The sequence below is a fragment of the Culex quinquefasciatus genome, chromosome 3 (assembly GCF_015732765.1).
Source record: "Culex quinquefasciatus strain JHB chromosome 3, VPISU_Cqui_1.0_pri_paternal, whole genome shotgun sequence".
Taxonomy (NCBI): domain Eukaryota; kingdom Metazoa; phylum Arthropoda; class Insecta; order Diptera; family Culicidae; genus Culex; species Culex quinquefasciatus.
In genome coordinates, this window is record NC_051863.1 from 171985183 (window position 1) to 172007521 (window position 22339).

General features: G+C 36.6%; 1 protein-coding gene across 3 annotated transcripts in view; it reads left to right on the forward strand.

Moving 5' to 3' along the window:
* The window catches only part of LOC6039267 (lysophospholipid acyltransferase 1), a 110522-nt gene continuing 88183 nt past the window's right edge, over positions 1–22339 (forward strand). Inside the window, exons 1-2 of one of the 3 annotated variants that reach the window (XM_038259198.1) lie at positions 1–121; positions 584–958. In XM_038259198.1, coding sequence (XP_038115126.1) covers positions 857–958 — 102 coding nt within the window. In that variant the 5' untranslated portion in view covers positions 1–121; positions 584–856. Of the gene's footprint in view, positions 122–583; positions 959–20137; positions 20283–22339 lie in introns of those variants that run through there. The other 2 variants (XM_038259199.1, XM_038259197.1) reach the window with 2 other exon arrangements.

Consider the following 22339-nt stretch of genomic DNA (forward strand, 5'->3'; position numbering starts at 1 on the left):
ATCTCATCATCTCTCGCGCTCGAGTTTCAGTTCGAGAGAACCTTCCAAACGGGTCGGATCGGATCGGTGTCCGCCTCGTTGTCGTCGTCGGTTCCTGTCCCTTTTCGCGCGAGGGTGTGAGGTGAGAGTCACGGCGGCGACGGCGATTCTGGCTGCTGTACCGTTCTTTCGCACGTCGTCAGCCACGGAAGAATCATTTTTGATCCCTTTCATTCTCTCGGCCTTTTTGATGATTCTATTTTTTTTGTGTGTGTGTGAAAGAGTTGTGTTTATGTGGTCAATGGTTGCTTTGTGAGGGAGGTCGATTCCTTATGGGTTTATGATTCGGAGATTCTGGTTTAGCAAAATCTTATGAGAAAGAATAGTGACGATTACGTAAATTTAGTACTATGTAAATGGCCGAGAGTTTGTTGAGGGAGAAAAAAATACACCTCTTGTTGCTTCCCTTCCCCTGACATGGCAGCGACCTGTTCCACTTCTTGCTCCGGTTGAAAGAAGAACAAGAAGATGAACAATGGTCCAGTCGGAGGGAGGGGCAGTTCCGGATGGTGGACCTAAATCTGTGTCTTTCCAATTCCCCTAGCTTAGAAGTTAAGTGATCGAAAAGTGTCCCCAAATTGGGAGTCTGCTGAAGGGCAGCAGAGATTCGCCCAGCCCCCGGAACACGGTTCCAGACGGGGTTGTGTGTCAGTGCCAAAAAGGAAGAGAAGCAAAACATTCCCCCCTCCCCCCTTGGAGCAAGTGTCCAGAGCGGAGGAGGAGGAGGAGGAGGTCAAGTCGGCGGCAGGGCCCCACCCCGCCCTTTCGGATTATAGATTGCTACGAGTGAACCGGAACAATTCCCCGTGCTGGAACCATGGAGCAGCAAATCGAGAACATTGTGGGCTCGAACGCCTACTACGATGGGAGCCGGGTTTTTGCTTGGCTCGCGAATCTGTGCGGATTATCCGTTGATTTGGTAAGTTGATGGCCGATTTCAATCCGCGCGGGAGATCGATTTTTTTTTTGTTACCTCCCAGTTGGAGGTGTTTCTCCTTTGTGGACTGTTCTGTCACAGCATCCCTCCGCTCCCTGTTTCGTTTGGGTGGGTTTGGACTTGTTGAGAATGGATTTCCCTTTCGTTTCGGTGCTGTCCTCGGTCGTGACCTAGCTGGCAGGTGATTGGGTTGGTTTTGGGACTGGAAGAAGGACACAGTTTGTGGATGGTTTCAGTGGAGATTGTTTCGTTCTTATTAGGAAACCATTTTATTCTTGTTTCTTTCTTGTTTATTCGGTTTGCTGTGCAGATCGATGCATTTTTTTTATTTGATTGCAAGCTTATTGCAACAAAATCTTGTTAGCACATGGGCCATTCCACCTCAAACATATAAGCACTTGAATCATTTATTTCTGATCAAGCTCAAATAAATGTTCCATATCGAGAGTTTTTTAAGGTCCTATAAACAAAATTTAGATTTTTTTCTTTTTGGGTGTTTTTAAAACCGTTTTGAGCCGGGGGCATAAAATCTAAACATTTAAAAAAAAACTCTTCTAGATATCGATGCTTCAGTGCTCTCGTGTTATATGCTTGCAGGGATTCCTATCCAGTTAGAATGAGGGAGCACAGAGGCATCGATATGCAAAAAATGGCAAACTGAGAAAAACGCATGGTCAGTTTGTCCAACACAAAAGGCCACAGGCTAACTTTTAACGAAAAAAAAAAACTAGATTTCTTGAGCAAATTTAAAAAATCAATGAAATATTTAAAATTTACAAGTTCAAATAAAAATAAAAAAATCATAACTAAAAAAAAAAAATAAAAAAATAACCAGTGTTGAGATTTTTAGAATCATACCCTAAAGAAGGTGTAAAATTTGAAAATCTTATTGTTGAGTTTTAGTATGACCTATACAATACTCTAAAGGGATTAAGAATTTTTAAAGCCAAGATGGCGGCCAAAATTGTCAAATTTGACTGAAAAATTATCCATATGCGTTCACAAGATTTACAGAATTTAATATACTTTTTGTTTGGACAGCTGCCAAAATTTGAATGAAAACTTGTATGGACTCAAATACAAAAGTTAAATTTCCATCAAATTTGATGATTCCTGGGAGAACTGCTCCTATGTTGTTTATGCCTTTCTCACAACTCGACGGCAACATTTCAAAAGGCATCATGTACATTTTGACAGTTTCTGGGTTATTGCATATTCTAATAGGCTACCTCTCCACCACAAATGAGCAAAAGTTACTTCAGTGAAGTCCGTTTAATAATGATTTAAAATAAATTAACACAAACAAAATCTCTGGCATCATCAGTGCACTGCAGTGCCTGACTACAAAACCTCGTGGCGAAAAAAAATCATCATGAAAAAGACGCCATGTACATTTGCCGAAGAAAAACAAATCATAACAAAGCTTCCCCGAATGACACCAGGGTCATCGCAGGGTGGCCACTCAAGTCGGGAAATCGGGAAAGTCGGGAAAAAGTCGGGAATTCGCCAAAAATCGGGAAAAAGTCGGGATTTTTGATTTTTTGTCAAAAAGTCGGGAATTATAAGCATGCTTGATTGAAATTTATTTTTATAACTCTTGAATAATTTTGTAATATTTTGTACAATCCTCAAATTGAATTCACTCAATTCTGCTTTAATAACTTACTTTAAATTTAAGGTTCTTTTCACTATTTTAATATATTTGAGTATGGAAAAGCTGTTTAAGACATTCAAAATCTTAATTAATATTGGAGTCTTTGACACAGATTTTCATAATATTTTTCATGAATCATATGATCTCTATAAATTTTTGTTTATCATACAAGAGGTAAAGTTAATGAAAAACTAATATAAAAATAGAGCCTAATGGCCAGCTAAGAGTTATGATTCTATTTCATTTTGTCACATAGATTGAATGTTTGAAAACAGATTCCAACTTGAGTTTGGCAATGGTTTTTTGGTAAATATTTTTAATTGTTTAACTAAATTCTTTAAGTAATTAAAATATGTTTTTTTTAAATGTTACCGTTAAACTTTTTTTGTGAGTATGGTTAAATTACTACTATACATAAAGCTTGATTTTTAGTTTTCGGAAAACTTAAATATCGAATAAAATCCAAAATTTAAAAACTTTTTTGACCGATTCTTCGGCTCCTTTTCAAAAAAGAAAAATCCAAGTTTTTTTCAGCGTTTTGGCTGTAGTGGCAAAATAAAAGAAGAAACCCCCCAATGTTATAACATATTTGGAAAGATAATTGATTTTCCTAAAAAGAAATATCATGCAGAATTAACCATATAGTACCTGTGCTTCTACTGAAATAAAAATGTAGCGTGACGGGACAACATCGTAAAACTGGACTTTTAAAAGGAACACTACAAAAATCGCTACAGTTTTGCCAGTTTGATTTTTAAAAACTTTTGCTCTTCTACACATTATCACAAATTAAAAAAACGAATCTTTTGCTCCTTGAACTGAAAGAATTGGTTGTAATTTGAGTTTTTGCCAGCCATTTCTTTTCTTGATGGGACAACGAAAGGAGCAGATTTATAAAAAACTTCTCTCCCGTTCAATGGCTTGCAGACCAAATTTGGTCAATATTCTTGGCTTTTAAGGTAAGAAAACGCATTTAAAGCACATTGCAATTATTGCATCATAAGCATCATAATAAAAATGATTTTTATCATATTAAAAATCACATTGAAAATTGAAAAATGTGACATTTTGGTGTAGCTTCGCTAAGAATCGGTCTTTTACGTTTTGAAAACATAAAGAAAATTTTGAAATTGCAAAAAAAAAATAATTCAAGCAATTTAGAGTTATTGCAAGACTGTTTAAAAAATTGTCTCTTCAAACATTTTGCTTAAAATAAGTGGTAAACCATAAAATCATATCTAACTGAATGTTCATTGAAAAACAAAACAGTTAAATACTGACCACTAGATAAATTAACATTGATTTAAAAAAAAATATCAAAAAATACAAAATTAAAAAGGGAACCAGGCAAATTTTTTGTATGAATTTCTTGACATTTTCCTAAATCCTTTGAATCTGCAATTATGTTTTAATCATTCTTTGATTTAAAATGATGATGAAGTTTAAAAAAAATAGGAACGAAATTTTAAATTCAGTTATCTTTAACTTTTTGTCATTTCCAGTTGAAACTAAGTATCAAAAACTATACTTTTGCCAATTTAAAAAATAACATGAATGTTATAAGTATGTTAGTTAATATTGACTTTTCTTATAGAAAGTTTTTTGTTTGAAATCATTCTTTAGATAAGAAATGCGTATTATTTGAGCATTCTGGAAAAGGCTGGAAAAAGTCGGGAAAAAGTCGGGAATTTGAAAATAGGATTTGAGTGGTCACCCTGTCATCGTTTGTTATCATTAGAACACCTTCTTTTGAGCAATTCTCTACCAAAATCGGAAATAGATTTTATTTGTATTTTTTAATTTAGCTCAAACTTTATGGGGGCCTTCCCTATGACCAAAGAAGCTATTTTGTGTCATTGGTTCACCCATACAAGTCTCCATACAATTTTGGCAGCTGTCCATACAAAAATGGTACGTAAATATTCGAATATCTGTAACTTTTGAATGAATTTTCTGATCAATGTTGTAGGTATTGTTGAAAAAATTATTAAAAAATTTTCCACAAAAACTCAATTTCCCAAAACACGTATTTTTTTGATTTTCAAGATTTTTTGATACAATTAAGGTGACAAAAACCCGCAACTTTTGAGCCATAGAGAAACATGGTCAAAAAATCTGCCGCCGAGTTATGAATTTTTGAAAAAATAGTGATTTTTGGAAAAAACATCGAAATTTCATGCAAAAACAAATTTGACGTAATTTTTAATTGTAAAATTTAATTTCCAATCAAAAAGTACTTAATAGATTTTTTGATAAAAGGCTCTGTTTTCAAGATAAAGCCACCGAATGTATGATTTCAGCGAAATATTTGCAGTTTTTAAATTTTTAAAAATAGTGACCATAAGTGACCATTTCTAAATTTTTTTTTTTTTGAAAGGTTTGCTATAAAATTGTTTAAGAGACATTGAAGATTGGATCTCTGGTTGCTGAAATACTGCGTTCTAAGTCTCACCCAAACAGTCCACCATTTTCTAATGTCGATATCTCAGCAACTTATGGTCCGATTTTCAATGTTAAAACATGAAACTTTCGTGAAATTTTCCGTTTTTTTCTAAAAAAAGTATTTTGATTTTTTTAATCATGACTAACATTTTAAAAGGGCCAAACATTGAATATTACGCCCATTTAAAATGTTAGTCTTGATTATTTTTTTTAAAAACATTTTTTTCGAAAAGATCGGAAAATTTCACGAATTTTTCATGTATTAAAATTGAAAATCGGACCATTATTTGCTGAGATATGGTCATTAGAAAATGTCGGGTTGTTTTGGTGAGATTAGGAAAACTTCAATTTTCGTGTTTCTTTTTCTTAAAGCGGCTCTATCTCAGCAACCCGAGGTCCAATCTTCAATGTCTCTTAGACAATTTTATAGCAAACTTTTCAAAAAAAAAATTTTTAGAAATGGTCACTCATGGTCACAGTTTTTTAAAATCGAAAAACTGCAAATATTTCGCTATAATCAAACTTTCGGTGGCTATATCTTGAAAACAGAGCCTTTTATCAAAAAATCTGTAAAGTACCTTTCGATTGGAAATTCAATTTTACATTTAAAAATTGCGTCAAATTTGTTTTTGCATGAAATTTCGGTTTTTTCCCAAAAATCACTATTTTTTCAAAAAATCATAACTCGGCGGCAGATTTTTTGACCATGTTTTACTATGGCTCAAAAGTTGCGGGTTTTTGTCCCCTATAACTTTCGGGTCAAAACAAAATGAATAAGGCTATTTTTGATCCAAAATGAACGTATAATATCACCATCAAAACGAATTATCTGTTTGCATGTTCCCAATGTACAAAACGAAGCCAAATCCCGAATAAAAAAAAATCACGCGACGGTTCCGGGGGGGTGACCGTGAGAAATTTTGCGGTCATCGTCGGGCGGGTAACCTTACCGCGGTGGTGAAATTTTGAATGTCGAAAAACGCAATGTAAACAAAAGACCGACCCGACAGTGTTTGACTTTCTGCCGGTTGTCTTACAGCCCCGAAAGTGCCCCACAACTGCGCACTTCTTCGCACTCAAACTTCGCTCCGATGATGGCGATGATGGTGGTGTAATTTTATACTTTGTTTTCTTTTCGAGTGTGTGTGTCATCGGATCACGCCGTGTGACTCACATTCCGCCGAGGCCACGTCGCGCACGTGTTAGACACAGTGACAAAACAGTACTACTGTTTGAGATTCGCACAGGTGGATTTCGCCGGTTCCATGAACAGTTGCGTTGTTGATATCCCTAAAAACTGACTAAAATGTTTCTAGAGCATGAACTTGACAATGATTACCTCGTTAAGTACCCACTAAAAATGCTGTTAATGAACTTCTAACATTTCCAGCTTGCCACAAATTGCATCAACCCATCAGCAAAACCCGTTAAAAGTAAATAAACCAAACGCTATAAGAGAGAGAGAAAAAACTGAAGGTTAAGTGATGCAACAAGTCGAGTATAGTTTGTTCAGTATGGCAGCAGCAGTGCAGTGCAATTCACATGACCACCATAACTGGCACTATTGCGAATGGCAATACCGTTTGACGGTCTGTGCCCCAACTTTGGGGCGAAACACCTCCAAAAAATGTTGGCCGACGAATCTCCCTCTCTTTCTGTGATTTTTTATTGTATTGTTTTGCAATACTTTATTTCGCCTTTACTGAACTACGCCAAAATAACAACTTCACCTTTTACAGATTTGTCGTCGCGCAACCTTTGGCGAATCATGTTATACTTCTTGAAAACAGCTGATGCCAAGGGTTAGCTGTCTTTACGCAAGAAACCGTCAAGAAATTCTCAAGAGTAATGCCCCACACAACAGTCGTACAGCGCAGATGAAAAGGTGATTCAGCACAGCAAACGCCGCGTAGAAGTCTCTCAGGGAAGGCAATAAACTCAACCTTGTGGTGTTTTTTTTTTTTTGCTGTATTTCGTCGCAAAAGTTGTTGGTGGTGAATGTTGCTGGGAATCGACTCCAGAGCACTACTGCTCCGAAACGACTGATGGCGTTCTGTGTACTTGAAGTCTGGCTGCATATGGAGCTGAGCTTCATCTTGTATGAGGCGATTTGCAGCGAAGAATCGTGTTTATTGCAGTTATTGCAACGAGATTTAAGTGTTCATGGTCTAGAAATGTTGCACTTTTATGAAATTATTTAGACGAAATGCAATGTTTCGAATCGTTACAAATAATATTAAATATCTTTTTATAAAAATTGCATTTTTTCCAATAAAAAAAAGTAAATCTTTCCCTGTTCCTGAGGGGAACACCCTTCAAGAGTATCGGGGCCGGCATTTACAAAGCGGATTCAGTGGCAGTTTCATTCTCAACTTAATGTTAACATGTTAAGGTTAATGTTAACATTCCATAGGTTGCCTCCCTAAGGTGTCGTGATAAGGTCCAGTTTGTGACGATACACTACCTTCCCTTTACTAAGCAATCGATTCCAGAAGGGAAAAGATCACCAATGCAATTGTTAAATTTGTAAACCCAAATATTATTTAAACGGCTAAACTTGTCTCAAAATTTATAATTTTTAAACATGTACGAGGGTAGGCCACACAATGTCCATTAGGGTGGTCAAAATTTGGGTACTCCCTGAAATTAAAGATTAACCCATAACTAGGTTAAATTTCAAATTTGAGCTCCTTCTGACCACGAGAATGTGTTGATGTTTCACTTTTTAAGGGGATAAGGGAAAGTCTCTACGGTGTCCCTAGGTACAAAACATTTCTATACGTTTGTGCATATTGTTTGTATTTTTTATTTGGATGAAACAAGCCATTTTGCATAGTTGAACCAGCAGCCGGCTGAAAAACTCTATAACTAAGACTAAAAAGCCATTTTGCATAAATAGTATATACTGAATATTCGAAAATCTGTTCTCGAGAAGTGTTTTTTGGTCAATTTGGTTATGAAGAAGAGTGATTGTTTCATGATTTTTTATCTCACTATTTCGGTCTTTTTTTCAATTTTAATTTTTGTACTTTTCAATCCGACTGAAACTTTTTTGGTGCCTTTGGTATGCCCAAAGAAGCCATTTTGCATCATTAGTTTGTCCATATAATTTTCCATACAAATTTGGCAACTGTCCATACAAAAATGATGCATGAAAATTCAAAAATCTGTATCTTTTGAAGGAATTTTTGATCGATTTGGTGTCTTCGACAAAGTTGTAGGTATTAATAAGGACTACATTGGAAAAAATAATACACATTATAAAAATTTGCTGTTTTTTCATTTAACTTTTTGTTACTGAAACTTGGTATGCAAAAAACTCTTAATTATTTTTTTCATTTTTTGATATGTTTTAGAGGCCATCAAATGCCAACTTTTCAGAAATTTCCAGGTTGTGCAAAAAATCTTGGACCGGATTATAAATTTTTGATTAAAAAAAATCAAAATATTGGTCGCAAAAATGTTTCAACTTCATTTTTCGATGTAAAATCGAATTTGCAATCAAAAAGTACTTTGGTGAATTTGTGATGAAGTGTACCGTTTTCAAGTCAAAGCCATTTTCAGGTAACTTTTTTGAAAATAGTAGCAGTTTTTCATTTTTTTAAATTAGTTAGTTATTTAGTGTTTTGCCCACTTTCGAAAAAATACGTTTGAAAAGCTGAGAAAATTTTCTTTATTTTGCTTTTTTGAACTTTATTTCTAAGTTTTAGTGACAAAAAGTTAAATTGAAAATCACAATTTTTTACCCTGTATTTTTTTTTTCAATGTAATCCTTATCCATACCTACACATTTGCCGAAGACACCAAATCGATCAAAAATTCCTTCAAAAGTTCCGTTTTTTTTCATGCATAATTTTTGTATGGACAGCTGCCAAATCTGTATGGAAAATGATATGGACAAACTAATGATGCAAAATAGCTTCTTTCGGCACACCAAAAGCACAAAGAAAGTTTCAGTCGGATAAAAAAAAAATACAAAAAAAAATCGAATGATCAAAATCTCAGAGAATTGCTCATAACAGATTGTCTTTCATATGTTTATAGAACCTTTACAAATAACTCTAGGTATCCAACATGGCGGTCAAAATGGCGGTAATGACATATTGAAAATCGAACTTCGAGTAACCGAGTCTGGACTCTAATTTGAAATAATTTTATTGATAATATTTACTACTAAATTGCATAAAAACGGCAAGTTTCTGTGAAGTCATCGATAAATGGAATCTGTGTTCAAATTATAATGCATAGCCCAATTTTTGCCTCCATCCTAAATGCCAAAATTGATAAAAAATGGCTTAAATATAAAAAGTCAAAATTTGAACAAAAAAAATACAATTTGAAAATTTTAGGTACCGTAAAACGGGGTGACTTTAATAGGTTTGCGATTTTTCCGCAAAATGAAGAGTACAATTAAAATACGTAAGGAATGGTTCAGAAAAATACTGACCGTGGTAGAGAAGTGTTCAAAGTACCTCAAGAAGAACTTTTCATAAAATTTTGACAAGTTTAAAAAGTTAGTTAACTATAGTTAAGAAAATGTTGATGAAAGCCATTATTTTAAACTTCTCAAAGTGTCATGATTTTCTCAATGAACATGATTTTTAATCGGAAAACGGAATGCATTTTCGGATTCTTTGAACAATTTTCCACTAGGAGAAGGTTAAAAAAGTTTGTAAAAAATGAATAATATGTGTTTTTGAAACACAATTATAAAAACTCTCTTAATTTATAGGCAATTTCAGTTGAAAAAATTTCATGTAAAATGTGAAAACTTGTGATTTGTGCTTCGAATTCAGTATAAAATGCAATATAAATCGATAATTTTATAAACAAAACTAGTTTTAACAAATTTCAGGCAAAATTCCGACTTTTTAACAATTTTACCTAAAATTTCTATGTATTTTGCTTAAAAGCTTATACACTTAGTTAACTAAATATAAACATTGATTTTTTTTCTTAAAAACTATATCAGCTACTTAAGTGATGGTACATTTAACGTACAAATGAAGTTTGAACATCTTAAATATGTCACCCCGGAATTCAAGCTAAGAATTTTTAACGTAACTATTTTTCTAAACGTTATTGAAAAAACTTTTTTTCCGAAATAGTGCATGGACTTTGTGTGGTCTACCCAAGTACATGTTTTAAAAATAATAATCTTGAGAAAAACCTAACCTGTTGGAAAATATTCTAAAAACAAATTGAAATCCTATCAAAGTCACCCCGGTTTACGGTAATTTATAATCATGCTTTCCAATACGTTTTCGTGTTTGACCTTGAATAAACATAAACTAGAGAACCCTAATGTAAACAATAATAGACACCTTTTGTATGATTGACCATTCTGCGCACTGTCCCGAAGTTTGGCTGAATTAAGTTTGCAGAGTTTCGAGTGATAATTATAAATATTTATGATAGTCGGGCATGCACGTGTGTCAAACGAGTTTTGACGTAAAATCCCTTTGACAAGTTGTCACGCTTACAGCAATTTGCAGGGTGTAAAAAGATAGCACGACAGGATATAAAGTTCTATCATAGAGTAATGAGTTATATTGCACAAAATGGCATTCTTAACTCAATTTGGCCCAAAATGCAAGTTCGACAAAATAGCTCTCTTGTACGGTACATGATAAGGTCCAACACAAATTGCCATAGATTAATTTTGTGTGCCAGGAACAAAAGTTTGATAAGCTGATTTAGGTGTTTATATTCCATGAAAAAAATACCATACACACGCCTGTGGTTTATGTTTGTCGTCAACTTTTTTTCAGCTTTGATATTATTTGAATACCTAACAACAACACTAGCTTTATGTTATCAAGTGATGTCAACCTTGCAACCTTCAGCAACGTTGGCGTCGAAAAAGGTCACAAAATTAGTAACACGCGATTTAAAGTTAACGTTCCCATTAACATTGACACAAGCACTGTTACAGAAGTCACCGTGACAGCTGCGGCTTGTGTTTTGCGTGTGTCTGAAAACCATGTTGATTATAAACACATTTTACGACTGTAGTACTTGTGTGGTTGGGGTTAAAAAGGGCAAGCTATTAAACCGACCAAGTAATCTGCCACTGCTGGATATTTATTCTGGTGCAGAAAAGGTTAGAATTAACGTCATTTGGTTCAAGTAGAATCTTGTTTAGGGATACTTTCAATTTACAGCTATATTTTAAACAAATTATGAGCAAGTTATCAAAATCATACCTTGAAACCTTTTTTGTCATCCCGCGGTGACCAATTTCTAAACCAGTTTGAAAGAAAAGTGAACCGATTCAAACAGGCCAACAACCGGCTGCTACAGAGTGGTGTGAAAAGAGCCGGCTCAAAAACAAGTTGCCTTGTGTCGCATAGTGAAATGAGGCCAACATAACGACCAACAGCAAACATTCAAGTGCACCAGATATGTGGCTAGTCTGGTGCACACTTCAAGGCCGTTGCGTCGTCGTCCCCCTGTTAGAGCGTGGCGGCAGGGAAAGTAACTTGACCACCAGCGCGGCGCCCCGATGCCGGCCGGTCTCGTGTTTGTTTGTAAGTTATGTAACAGCGCAGATAGGCCTCTTCTGTTGGCCTGCGCGCGGTGACAACGACACCAGATCAGGACCAGTTGGGAGCAGGCTCTGGTTGTGGTGTAATGACCGGTGTGGTCTTCCCCGAACTCGTTAAACTTAGAGAGCCTGGATCTTACTAGAGAACGGACATCTCAAACCAAAAGTACCAATCGAAGCACGAGAACTGTCAAACGGAGGTACCAATCGAGCAAAATCCTTTGTCTTATGCTCGTTTGGTACCTCCGTTTGACAGTTCTCGTGCTTCGATTGGTACTTTTGGTTTGAGATGTCCGTTCTCTAATAAGATCCAGGCTCTCTAGTTAAACTGTAAACAAATCGTTGACCTGTTACGCTTTGTTTTGCATGAACGGCCGATGAACCCTTTTGGTCAAGATGGAGGCCTTTTTGTTTACAATTGGGAAGCTTGATTATGAATTTACCCAAATGTTGTAAAATGTATATGGCACATCCTGCCATGACTGTACCACAGTTTGAAATTCACTTGCGTCACATGTAAAAAAGTAAATATTTCCCAGTTCTTGAGGAGAATACCCCTGAAGAGTATCGGGGCCGGCATTTACAAAGCGGATTCAGTGGCAGTTTTTTTTACTCAGCTAATGTTGACCCCTACACAATCCCCCTTCCCTTCCCACGCCTTGTCTTTTAACATCTAACCTCGAGTAGGCCGCGGGTAATCGGCTCCCCTCCCACTATCATTTACGAAAAATGTAATTACAAAAGCCGACGCGGTCCTAACCAGGTCCCAGTACCAAAAAGGACCTAATAAAAATAATTTTATGAAAAAAAAAAAATGTTAACATGTTACACAGCAAAAAAAAACGATGGTAAAATCCCATGCAAATGCATGCACATTACCTTTGTGGGCAAAAGCATGTAATATTGTGTGAGAAAACGTGTACACGAAAAGCATGTACCGATAAAAAAATCAAGTCTGCTCACCCCAAAAATAACATCAATCAGGCGAAAGTCATATTGAGATTACCAAATCCGCGCCCCAACCCGCTCGGCTATCTATATCGCCATCTATAAACCTGTAAATATTTTTACCTGGAAAGCTCGTCCAATTACCCATAAGATTATCTTTGACCATTTTTCGAAATAACTCGGGTTTTTGATGATTTAAGCTAATTTACTATCCAGGTTACTACCATCCACTGAACACTTAAAAAAATCAGCTAGGCCGGAACCGCAAAATCTTTTTTTTTCTCGCAGAAATAAAGTTTTCATCGGTATTTTGAAATTTTGGAAATCAATGATTGCCAAACAACTGGACAGGTGTGCAGACATGCCTCGGTTTAGCACCGCATATGGGGGATGCAAAACCGAGGCACATAGCTTATGGGATTTTGGCTATATTGGAGACATTGGCTATAATCGTATGAAAATTCATGCAAACATCAACAAATTATAATGTTTTGGAATCGGGATGATGTCAGCTATCCATTAAAATAATAATTATGGTTATGCAATATGGGTATCAAATGATTAGTTTTTTCATACATTTCGAATGTCAAATTTATTATTTGAAAACACTCAAAATTTTCACAAAACTACGTATTTTTACAAAACTACGTATTTTCGAAAAAAATACTCAAAAATTCCGTTTTTACAATGTGGGTATAAAACGATCGGGATTTTTTCATACATTTCAATTGTAATAACAACATTTTTTTTGTGGCAGTGCGTGGCCGAATGGTTACGCTGTCCGCTTTGTAAGCAGATGATTCTGGGTTCGATTCCCATCTGCTGCAACCTTCCATCGGATGAGGAAGTAAAATGTCGGTCCCGGTCTTGGTTGTTAGGCCGTTAAGTCATTCCAGGTGTAGGAGTTGTCTCCATGCCATAAGTACAAACAACACACCAAACCAAGCCTACTCCGGTGGGATCGCTGGCGGCAGTTGGACTCGCAATCCAAAGGTCGTCAGTTCAAACACTGGGGTGGAAGGTTCCTTGGAGTAAAAAGAGGTTTGGGTGCTCTCCCCATTCAAGCCTTCGGACTCCTAGGTTCGAGCAGTAACTTGCAATAGAGACCACAAAAGACCCGGGGGTCGTTAATGTGGATGGTTTGATTTTTGAACAACATTTTTTGAAAATAGTCAAAATTTTCACAAAACTACGTATTTTCGAAAAAAAACTCAAAATTTTCATTTTTACAATGTGGGTATCAAACGTTCGGTATTTTTTCATACATTTCGACAGTTATTAGAATATGGGTATCAAACGATCGGGATTTTACATACATTTGTAATAAGTAATGTAAAAATTTTGAGTATTTCCAAAAACTGTTGTTATTACATTCGAAATGTATGAAAATATCCCGATCGTTTGATACCCATATTGTAAAAACTGAAACTTTGAGTATTTTTTCGAAAATACGTAGGTTAATAATTTTTTGAGTATTTTCATAAAATGTTGTTATTACTATCGAAATGTATGAAAAAATCCTGATCGTTTGATACCCATATTGTGAAACTGAAATCTTGAGTGTTTTTTTTTTCGAAAATACGTAGTTTTGTGAAAATTGTGAGTGTTTTCAAAATATGTTGTTATTACACTCGAAATGTATGAAAAAATCCCGATCATTTGATACCCATATTGTAAAAACTGAAATTTTGAGTATTTTTTCAAAAATACGTAGTTTTGTGAAAAATTTTAGTGCTTTAAAAAAAATGATTTTACATTCAAAATGTACGACAAAAAATCCAATCATTTGATACCCTTATTGCAATAACAAAATTTTTGAGTATTTTTTCGAGAAACATTGCATTTTCAAAATACAGGAAAATACGTATTTTTGTGAAAATTTTCATAAAATTATAATTCCCTGGGCATGAGTAGAGATCTCAACGCCGTTAGCAATGTTGGCTTAAAAATAAAATTCACTGGATAATATCACCCTCCCCCCAGCCAACATTTTTGCCATGCGAAGCGGGCCTCTAACACTGTGTCTAGGTAACACCTAGCTAGGAGCGATCATAAGCATAAGCATAAGCATAGGTGCCCACCCGCAGTTGCTACTCCGTTATTGACCAGGACCTTCAGAAGTTACATCCACGAGCCGTGGAAGATAAGTGGGTGCTATCTTTCCTCGCTTCGCAACTTCTCAAAGGCCCCTATCATGCTGATCAATACCGGCGCCGGCCACGACCAGTGGTAGGGTCACGGGGAAGTGGATGGGAATGTTAGTCCGATACTTGAGTGATAGAGACCGCCCAATCGACTGCTTCTCCGACAAAGTATCACATGAGTTTTGAGGGGTTAGTAGATGGGTATGAGGTCAGGATTCACGAGTGGCAGTGATGTGACCATGAGCATTTTGTTTATCGGTTGAAATTTTAAATCTTAGGCAGCCGGCTGCGGAAAGATAAATAATTGATTATTTGAAAAGTTTGTTTTCATCGAACGCGTGCCAACCGAGCGGCAGTGCTATGGGCTGGACTTATCAGTATATTTTTACTGTTGGTACAATTAAGATAACGCGAGCAAATGTCAAAAATAGTAGATGAGTTAATACTAAAGCTGCCAGTTGGAATAAATTATTACGATCAACGAATATAAACGAAAAGAAAACAGGACACCACGTAACCGATTGTAATGAAATTAAAACAATAACTTAAACGAACTTAACCGGCGGCGTGCCTTCCTATCAACAATGATAAAAGAAGGACTTATAAATTTAAAATATAAAAAGGCTCCAAAAAATACGTTGCATAGTAACCGCGAAGTCTCGCTACTCACAATCGAATCCGAAAGATAGCTATCTAGAATTTTAAATATAGTATTAATTCGACCGCGATCCTCCAGAAAATCTTCGTCGGCGTGCCTTCCGATCAACGGTGATGTAAGAAGGGCTTTATTCATTAAAATGATTTTATATCATAAGCCTTAAAACATATTCGTCGGCGTGCCTTCCGATCATCGATGATATAGAAAGGACTTAATCCAGCAATACGACTTGCTTGTCTCGAAAAAAGAATTCAGATCGTTTCTATCGAAAACTATGTAAAGAGAACAAAAATAAACTCATTGGCCAACGAACGCGCGAACTAAAAATAAAGAAAAAAGAAGAAGAAGAAGAAGAAGACCAATCACCCCATGCACACAAACAACGACACAAAAGAGATGAAAACAACACGAATCAGAAGAAATCCAATCACCCCATGTACACAAATAGCGACATAAAAGAGACGGAAAATAACACGAAAAAACAGGACTGAGCGTCCACACAGGCACTGCACTACTGATGCCATTATTTAATTATAATGACCAATCACCCCATGCACTCGAACAGCGACATAAAAGAGACGGAAAATAACACGAAAAAACAGGACTGAGCGTCCACACAGGCACCGCACTACTGATGCCATTATTTAATTATAATGACCAATCACCCCATGCACTCGAACAGCGACATAAAAGAGACGGAAAATAACACGAAAAAACAGGACTGAGCGTCCACACAGGCACCGCACTACTGATGCCATTATTTAATTATAATGACCAATCACCCCATGCACTCGAACAACGACACAAAAGAGACGGAAAATAACACGAAAAAACAGGACTGAGCGTCCACACAGGCACCGCACTACTGATGCCATTATTTAATTATAATGACCAATCACCCCATGCACTCGAACAGCGACACAAAAGAGACGGAAAATAACACGAAAAAACAGGACTGAGCGTCCACACAGGCACCGCACTCTAACACCTAGCTAGGAGCGATCAGTGGACAAACACAAGAGGTGATCCCAGGGTCGATTAGGAGTTCATGAAGAAAATTAGTCGTCTCCCACCCCTTTTAAATTGAAAAATGAACTCTGAAACCAGCGTCTACTCACAACAGAAATCGAGGCCTCTTCTAGGCATTGTAGGGTCTAAATTACTGTTTGCCATACAATTTTGAAATCAATGATTAGAGTATTTAGGATAATTATTTTCAACATTACAATATTATGTACATACAATATATCTGTTTGGTTTTTGAAAAATACTTTCTGTTGTTACCTAAGCCTTTTGCTTGTTCAACAGACAATTTAGAAATGTTAGGTGTTAAGCGGAATTAAGCTAGACCATTTAGAAATTTAAAAGTGCATTTAGGTTAAGGCACACTTATTTTGACCATGAGCTTCAGTTTTATTTTTATTATTATTTAGAGAAGATTTGTAGGGTTTATTCTTCCTAATGAGTTTTACGTTCCTTAGAAATTAGGAGAAAAAAGATACTGTTCGCTAGGGTTCCTTGGAGTCAGTTCTGTGGGGTTTAACAGTCTCGACAGTTGAAACCTATAGCGCTGATTTTGGGAAGCTCGTGCGAACGGGGTTTTTAATGAACATTGGGGGCAGCGATTGAGCACGAAGTTTCGATTTAGTTTAAGTTAGTTGCAATTGTTAAGTTATAGTAATACTGTCAATAAACTTTGATTGATGTAGAATACTAGGCATTCTTTTATGTCAAATTGTCCATAGAGTCTCGATCAATCACTAATGTAATGATATCGGACAAAATTCGTTGATCTGTTGAACTAACGGTTTTCGGATTATGGTTGTATCGACCATTGTTGCGAATCGAGGAACTACGGATCTTTTGACGTAAATGGTCATTTCTTTTTCAAATCGCGATTCTATCAGTTCATACATTTTTATTGTTTTTGATAAAAGTAGTACTAAAACAGTTAAAGGAATGTTTAGTTTTGAATATTAAGTTTAGAGGATTTTAGATTAAAGTTTAGATTTTTAATCCAAAGTAGTTAGCAAATGAATAGTTGGACTTAAATGAATAGTTGAATAAGTTGGACTTATGAATAACACACAACTGTGCATTTATTCTAGAGTCAGATCCATACAGCGTCAGTGTTTATTTGGTCGAAGTGTACTAATTCATTGGCAGATCTGATTCTAGTTGTAATATACGACAAGACTACTGACAGACGTGACAGGACGAGGGCCCAGTTTAGAGGTTTCAACATCAACGATGTGCGGCTGGACCACCCTCCCAAAAAAAAATGTCATCCAAGTTCTTACTACTCACACCTACACTAATTTTCTTTCACCTTCCCCCTCCCGATCCCCTATATCTTCCGGTGGTGTTCATTTGGTATGCAATACTAGTTCGGCCACTACCCTTTTTTCCACAAGAAACCGGACTTGGACTGACTTGAGGCCGCGTCCCCCACCTTGCTCCGTAAAACGAAAACGAAACGAAACGAATTTTCATAAAATTATAATTTTAAACGATAGTTGACATCAACCCGATTCCAAAACACTAGAATTTTTTGATGTTTGCATGATTTTTCATACGATTAAAGCCAATGTCTCCCATATAGCCAAAATCCCATAAGCTCTGTGCTTCAGTTAACTGGACCGTGCTTAACTGAGGCAGCTGAACGAATCAAAACCGGGGCAGTGCAAAACCGAGGCATGTCTGTATCATGCATTTTAATATACTTTTTTCATACAAAATTTGACACCGTGGCTTGTAATTGTCCTCCCGATTTTTTTCGACATTTTATTTTTAAAACCGCTGTAACTTCACAAGGAGGTGGTCAGTATGGAGACTTTTATGTAAAATTGTCTGGGGAATCGATTCCCGTATTCGGTTTTTGAAAATGTTGACGTTTAGAGCACTCAGTTTCAGTAAATGATTTTTGTATTTTTTTAGGTGAGTTGCTCCATCCTGCATTTTCCGTGAGTCTTTTTGTTACATATCAGGCTATTTTCACAAAGAAATTGAACGAATAAAAAAATCGTGGGCTCACCTTCAAAATTGGCTTTTAAACTTAAAAATCTCATAGCAGTGGCGTGTTTTTTTCTCTCAGTGTATTTCCTACAAGTTTGCCTTTGACCACTTTTTGATACGATGCATTGGCTTCGAGATAAAGAAATATTTAAATTCCGAATTACAAAAATATTTAAAACGCTTACGCCCTTCTCAAATGCCATTATCGAGTGAAACTGGCTCCATCTACACAAAAATGGCTTATATAAGCATGGGATAACATGTCTACAAAGTTTCATTGATATTGGAGAGGGTCGAGAAAAAGTACCTAAAAATTCCTGTTTTGGGCTGGAATTAATTATTCAAATCGAATTAAGTGCAACTCAAGATGATTTCAATTTCAAACAACTCAATTGTAGTTAAAATGTGACGAACGACTCTCTAGGTTAAAGTCACATTAATAAAATAAACACCAACATTTGTAGTTAAAAGGTATCTTACGCAACCCATTGCCATCAACGTCCAGCTTGCGTCCAGTTTAAAATTCAGCAACGTCGTCAGCACGCTGAACCTCGAGCAACCTTGGCCCAACTGGTGTGGGTCACATTTTGCCTTTCTAATGAAATGAAAGCGTCGAAACAAGTGACAGACGGTTTTTTTTTTCACTTTCATTGCACTTGAGTTTTAACAGGAATTTTCGGTTTATTTGCCTCCCAAATTCAGGCTGTCGATCCAGAGCATTTCCCAAGAATGAATATTTTTAATCAAAACAAACAAGCCGCACGGTAGAAAGGTGTTCTAAGAATCTCGTTCGCAACGGTTAAACGTGGCGATATTAACAGCTTGATCTTTTCGACCTTTTTTTCCTCGGCATTTTCTTGTTTTGACCGGTTTCGAAAACGAACGGGACAAAAATAAATAAACAAATATGGAAAAATGTATATATTTTGGAGTGGCGAATTTTGAACCAACTAGTTTGCTTGCCACACTTTTGGCGCTATGACATTTGGGTTTTAAGGTGTGTGTGTGCTGCGGAAAGTGCTGACTCAGGTGCGGTCACTTGAGTGAAGTTGGTCTTTTTGATGAGAATTTTCAGTGTTGCATGAAATCGTATACGATATAGTTTCTGTCAAATGATGTCAGAGCTTTTTCAGTCATACTTTGTTATTCCCTTCACTTGAACATGATTGAGTTCAGAGCGCAACAACTCTTCTTATTTTTGTGCTGCACTTTAGCTCAATCAGACTCACTCAAAACTGAATAAACTGTAAAGTGCAATTTTCTAATTTATTCTTCATTCTCGTGTGTCTTTTTAGGTAAGTTCCCGCCAGCCCCAGGGTGACACAATCGTTTGGCCCCGTTCTCCAAGATGGCAAACAACCCAATCAAGTAATTGATGCCGTCGTTGACGTTGGTTGGTCGACACAATTGCAATTGCACTCTCTCTCTGCTCCTCCCGTTCAATTGTTTATTTATTTGGTTCGATTTCGATTGAAAGAGCGAGAGACGACATTCGAATGCTGTCCGCGTGCCATCGGCGCTGTTGGGTCGAGCTGGAACATGACTTGTTCAAAGAAACGAAAATTGACGGAAGTTTGAAACGCAGGAAGTCGAGCCCAGCTGGAAGCGCTTAAGCAGCTGATTAGTGCAAACTAAAACGCAACCGTCTGACCTCTACCGACTCTACACCTTATTTGACTGCCGCGTGTTTGTTGTTCTACTCCGCTATAAAAGTATTCGTGAGGCCAAAAAGTGAGCTCACCACCCAGCTAGCCTAACAACAACACGACGATCGGAACTAAGCAAAAGTTAAGCAGCCGAGCAGCACTAACTAGTTTGACGCGTGACGCCTTCGCGAACGGGTTTGCAAATTTGCCCGCGCGCGCTGGAATCTGGCGGCCTGTGACTTCGTTCAGTCGGTTAGTCGTGATTGGTGCTTCGTGCTAATTAAATATCCGATTTGTGTGGTTGTGTGTTTGCGTACGAAGAGCATCCTAATCAACAACCAAACTGTGATCAAGCTGATAATAGGCAGTATTGACCTGAATGAGATTGCTTGGCGTCACGTACTAGCTATTTTGATAGGACAGGTGTGCTGGGCACCGATTTTCAATCAATTGCATCATCATGTGACGATGAGGGAGTGGCGCAAATCAAATCGCGATGAAGATATCAACTCATGGCTGAACGATTTCAATTGCGGTGTTGACCGCGAATCGTTTTGAAAGCGTTAAATAAAGCTATGTCAAAAAAACAATACGGTCACTGCTGCTCTAACGACATCAAATCGTTGAGTTGCGCTCCAAAAGCAGTACGCAGTATTTGTGACCCACCCACCGTGGAGTGGGACCGTATTTTGGAACTCTTGATTCGATCACTCACACGCGTTCGCAGCACACGTTGCTGATGTTGAGACGACCCTCGCCGGCGTAGAGGGGTTTGTTTTTATTTTGCTAACTCTTGCCAAAGCATTCATAACACAGCGTAACAAAATATTTTTTTTATTTTTTGGCATCACGAAAAAAAATGCTCCTCTAGGGTTCGGCTTCCCGAACAAAATGCAACCTGGCGCATATTTTTATTGTTATCCTAACTCGAGATATTCAATGCAGAAGTTTTGCATATGAATCACCCCCGTCGGAAAATATTTTTTATTTTGTTTTCTCTGTAACTTCTGATCAATTAGGTCTTTTTGGACGCTTCCGGTGTCATTCGACGGTAAATTGTTAGAAAAACTCAAGATTTGGTCCCATTGGCCGGTTCCCGTAACCGGTTTCGGAGGAAATCCGGAATATTGGCCAAAACTGTGCAAAAACTTCAAAATTTTTAAGTTTTTGCTCTTAATGCGAAGTGAACGCACTATAGCATAAAACAATCTATACAAACTAAAAAATGTTGGTCCCAGCATGTTTGAAGGTGTTTAATTGAAAAGGTGGCCATTGAGAACCGGTTCCGGTCAATCCGGATCCGGAAACTCCGGAAAAAAATAAGCAATATTTTCACAATTCCAATGTGTCAGACAGATATAAATAAAAGTGTTGTTGAAGCATTCTTTGCTACTTCATATTCATATGACCACAAAAACATGGCCAAGTGGCCAACGGGAACCTGCTCTGAATGTTCCGGATCAGGGAACCTGTGGAAATTATATTTTTTTATTAATTTTATGAAGCAGTTTTTATTAAGACATTTTCAATGTATCTGGAAAAATCTGAATTGATTCAAAATCAAAATCAGAAATGTGGCCAAGTGGCCAACGGTAACCCGTTCTGAATGTTCCGGATCATGGAACCAGTGGACACTTGACTTTTTTTAATTTTAAAGGCAGTTTTTATTAAGAAATTTTCAAGGTTTCTGGAAAAATATGAATTAATCCGAAATCAGAATCAGAAATGTGGCCAAGTGGCCAACGGGAACCCGTTCTGAATATTCCGGATCAGGGAACCAGTGGTCACTTGAAATGTGCATTAATTTAAAATAGCATAATTTAATTAGGAAATTTTCTAGTTTTCTAGAAAAATCAGAATTAATTAAAATCAGAATCATAAATACGGCCAGGTAACCAACAGGAACCCGTTTTATATGTTCTGGATTAGGGAACCAGTGAACATTTGAAGTTTTTATCAAGTTTTCAAAAAACATATTTAGATTAATGAAATTTAAAAATTCCTGTAAAAATTAAGAACATATTCGATATCAGAATTAGAAATATTGCCAAGTGGCCTACGGGAACTCGTTCTGAATGTTTCGGATCATGTTACCAGAGGAAACTTGAATTTTTAATTAATTTTAAAAATGCATATTTTAATTAATGAAATTTTTAAATCCCTGGAAAAATCTGAATGTATTTAAAATAAGAAATAAAAATGTTGCCAAGTGGCCGACTGTTCCGGATCAGGGAGCCAGTGGTCACTTGGCATATTTTAATTAAGAAATTTTCTAGATTTCTAGAAAAATCTGAATTTATTTGAAATCA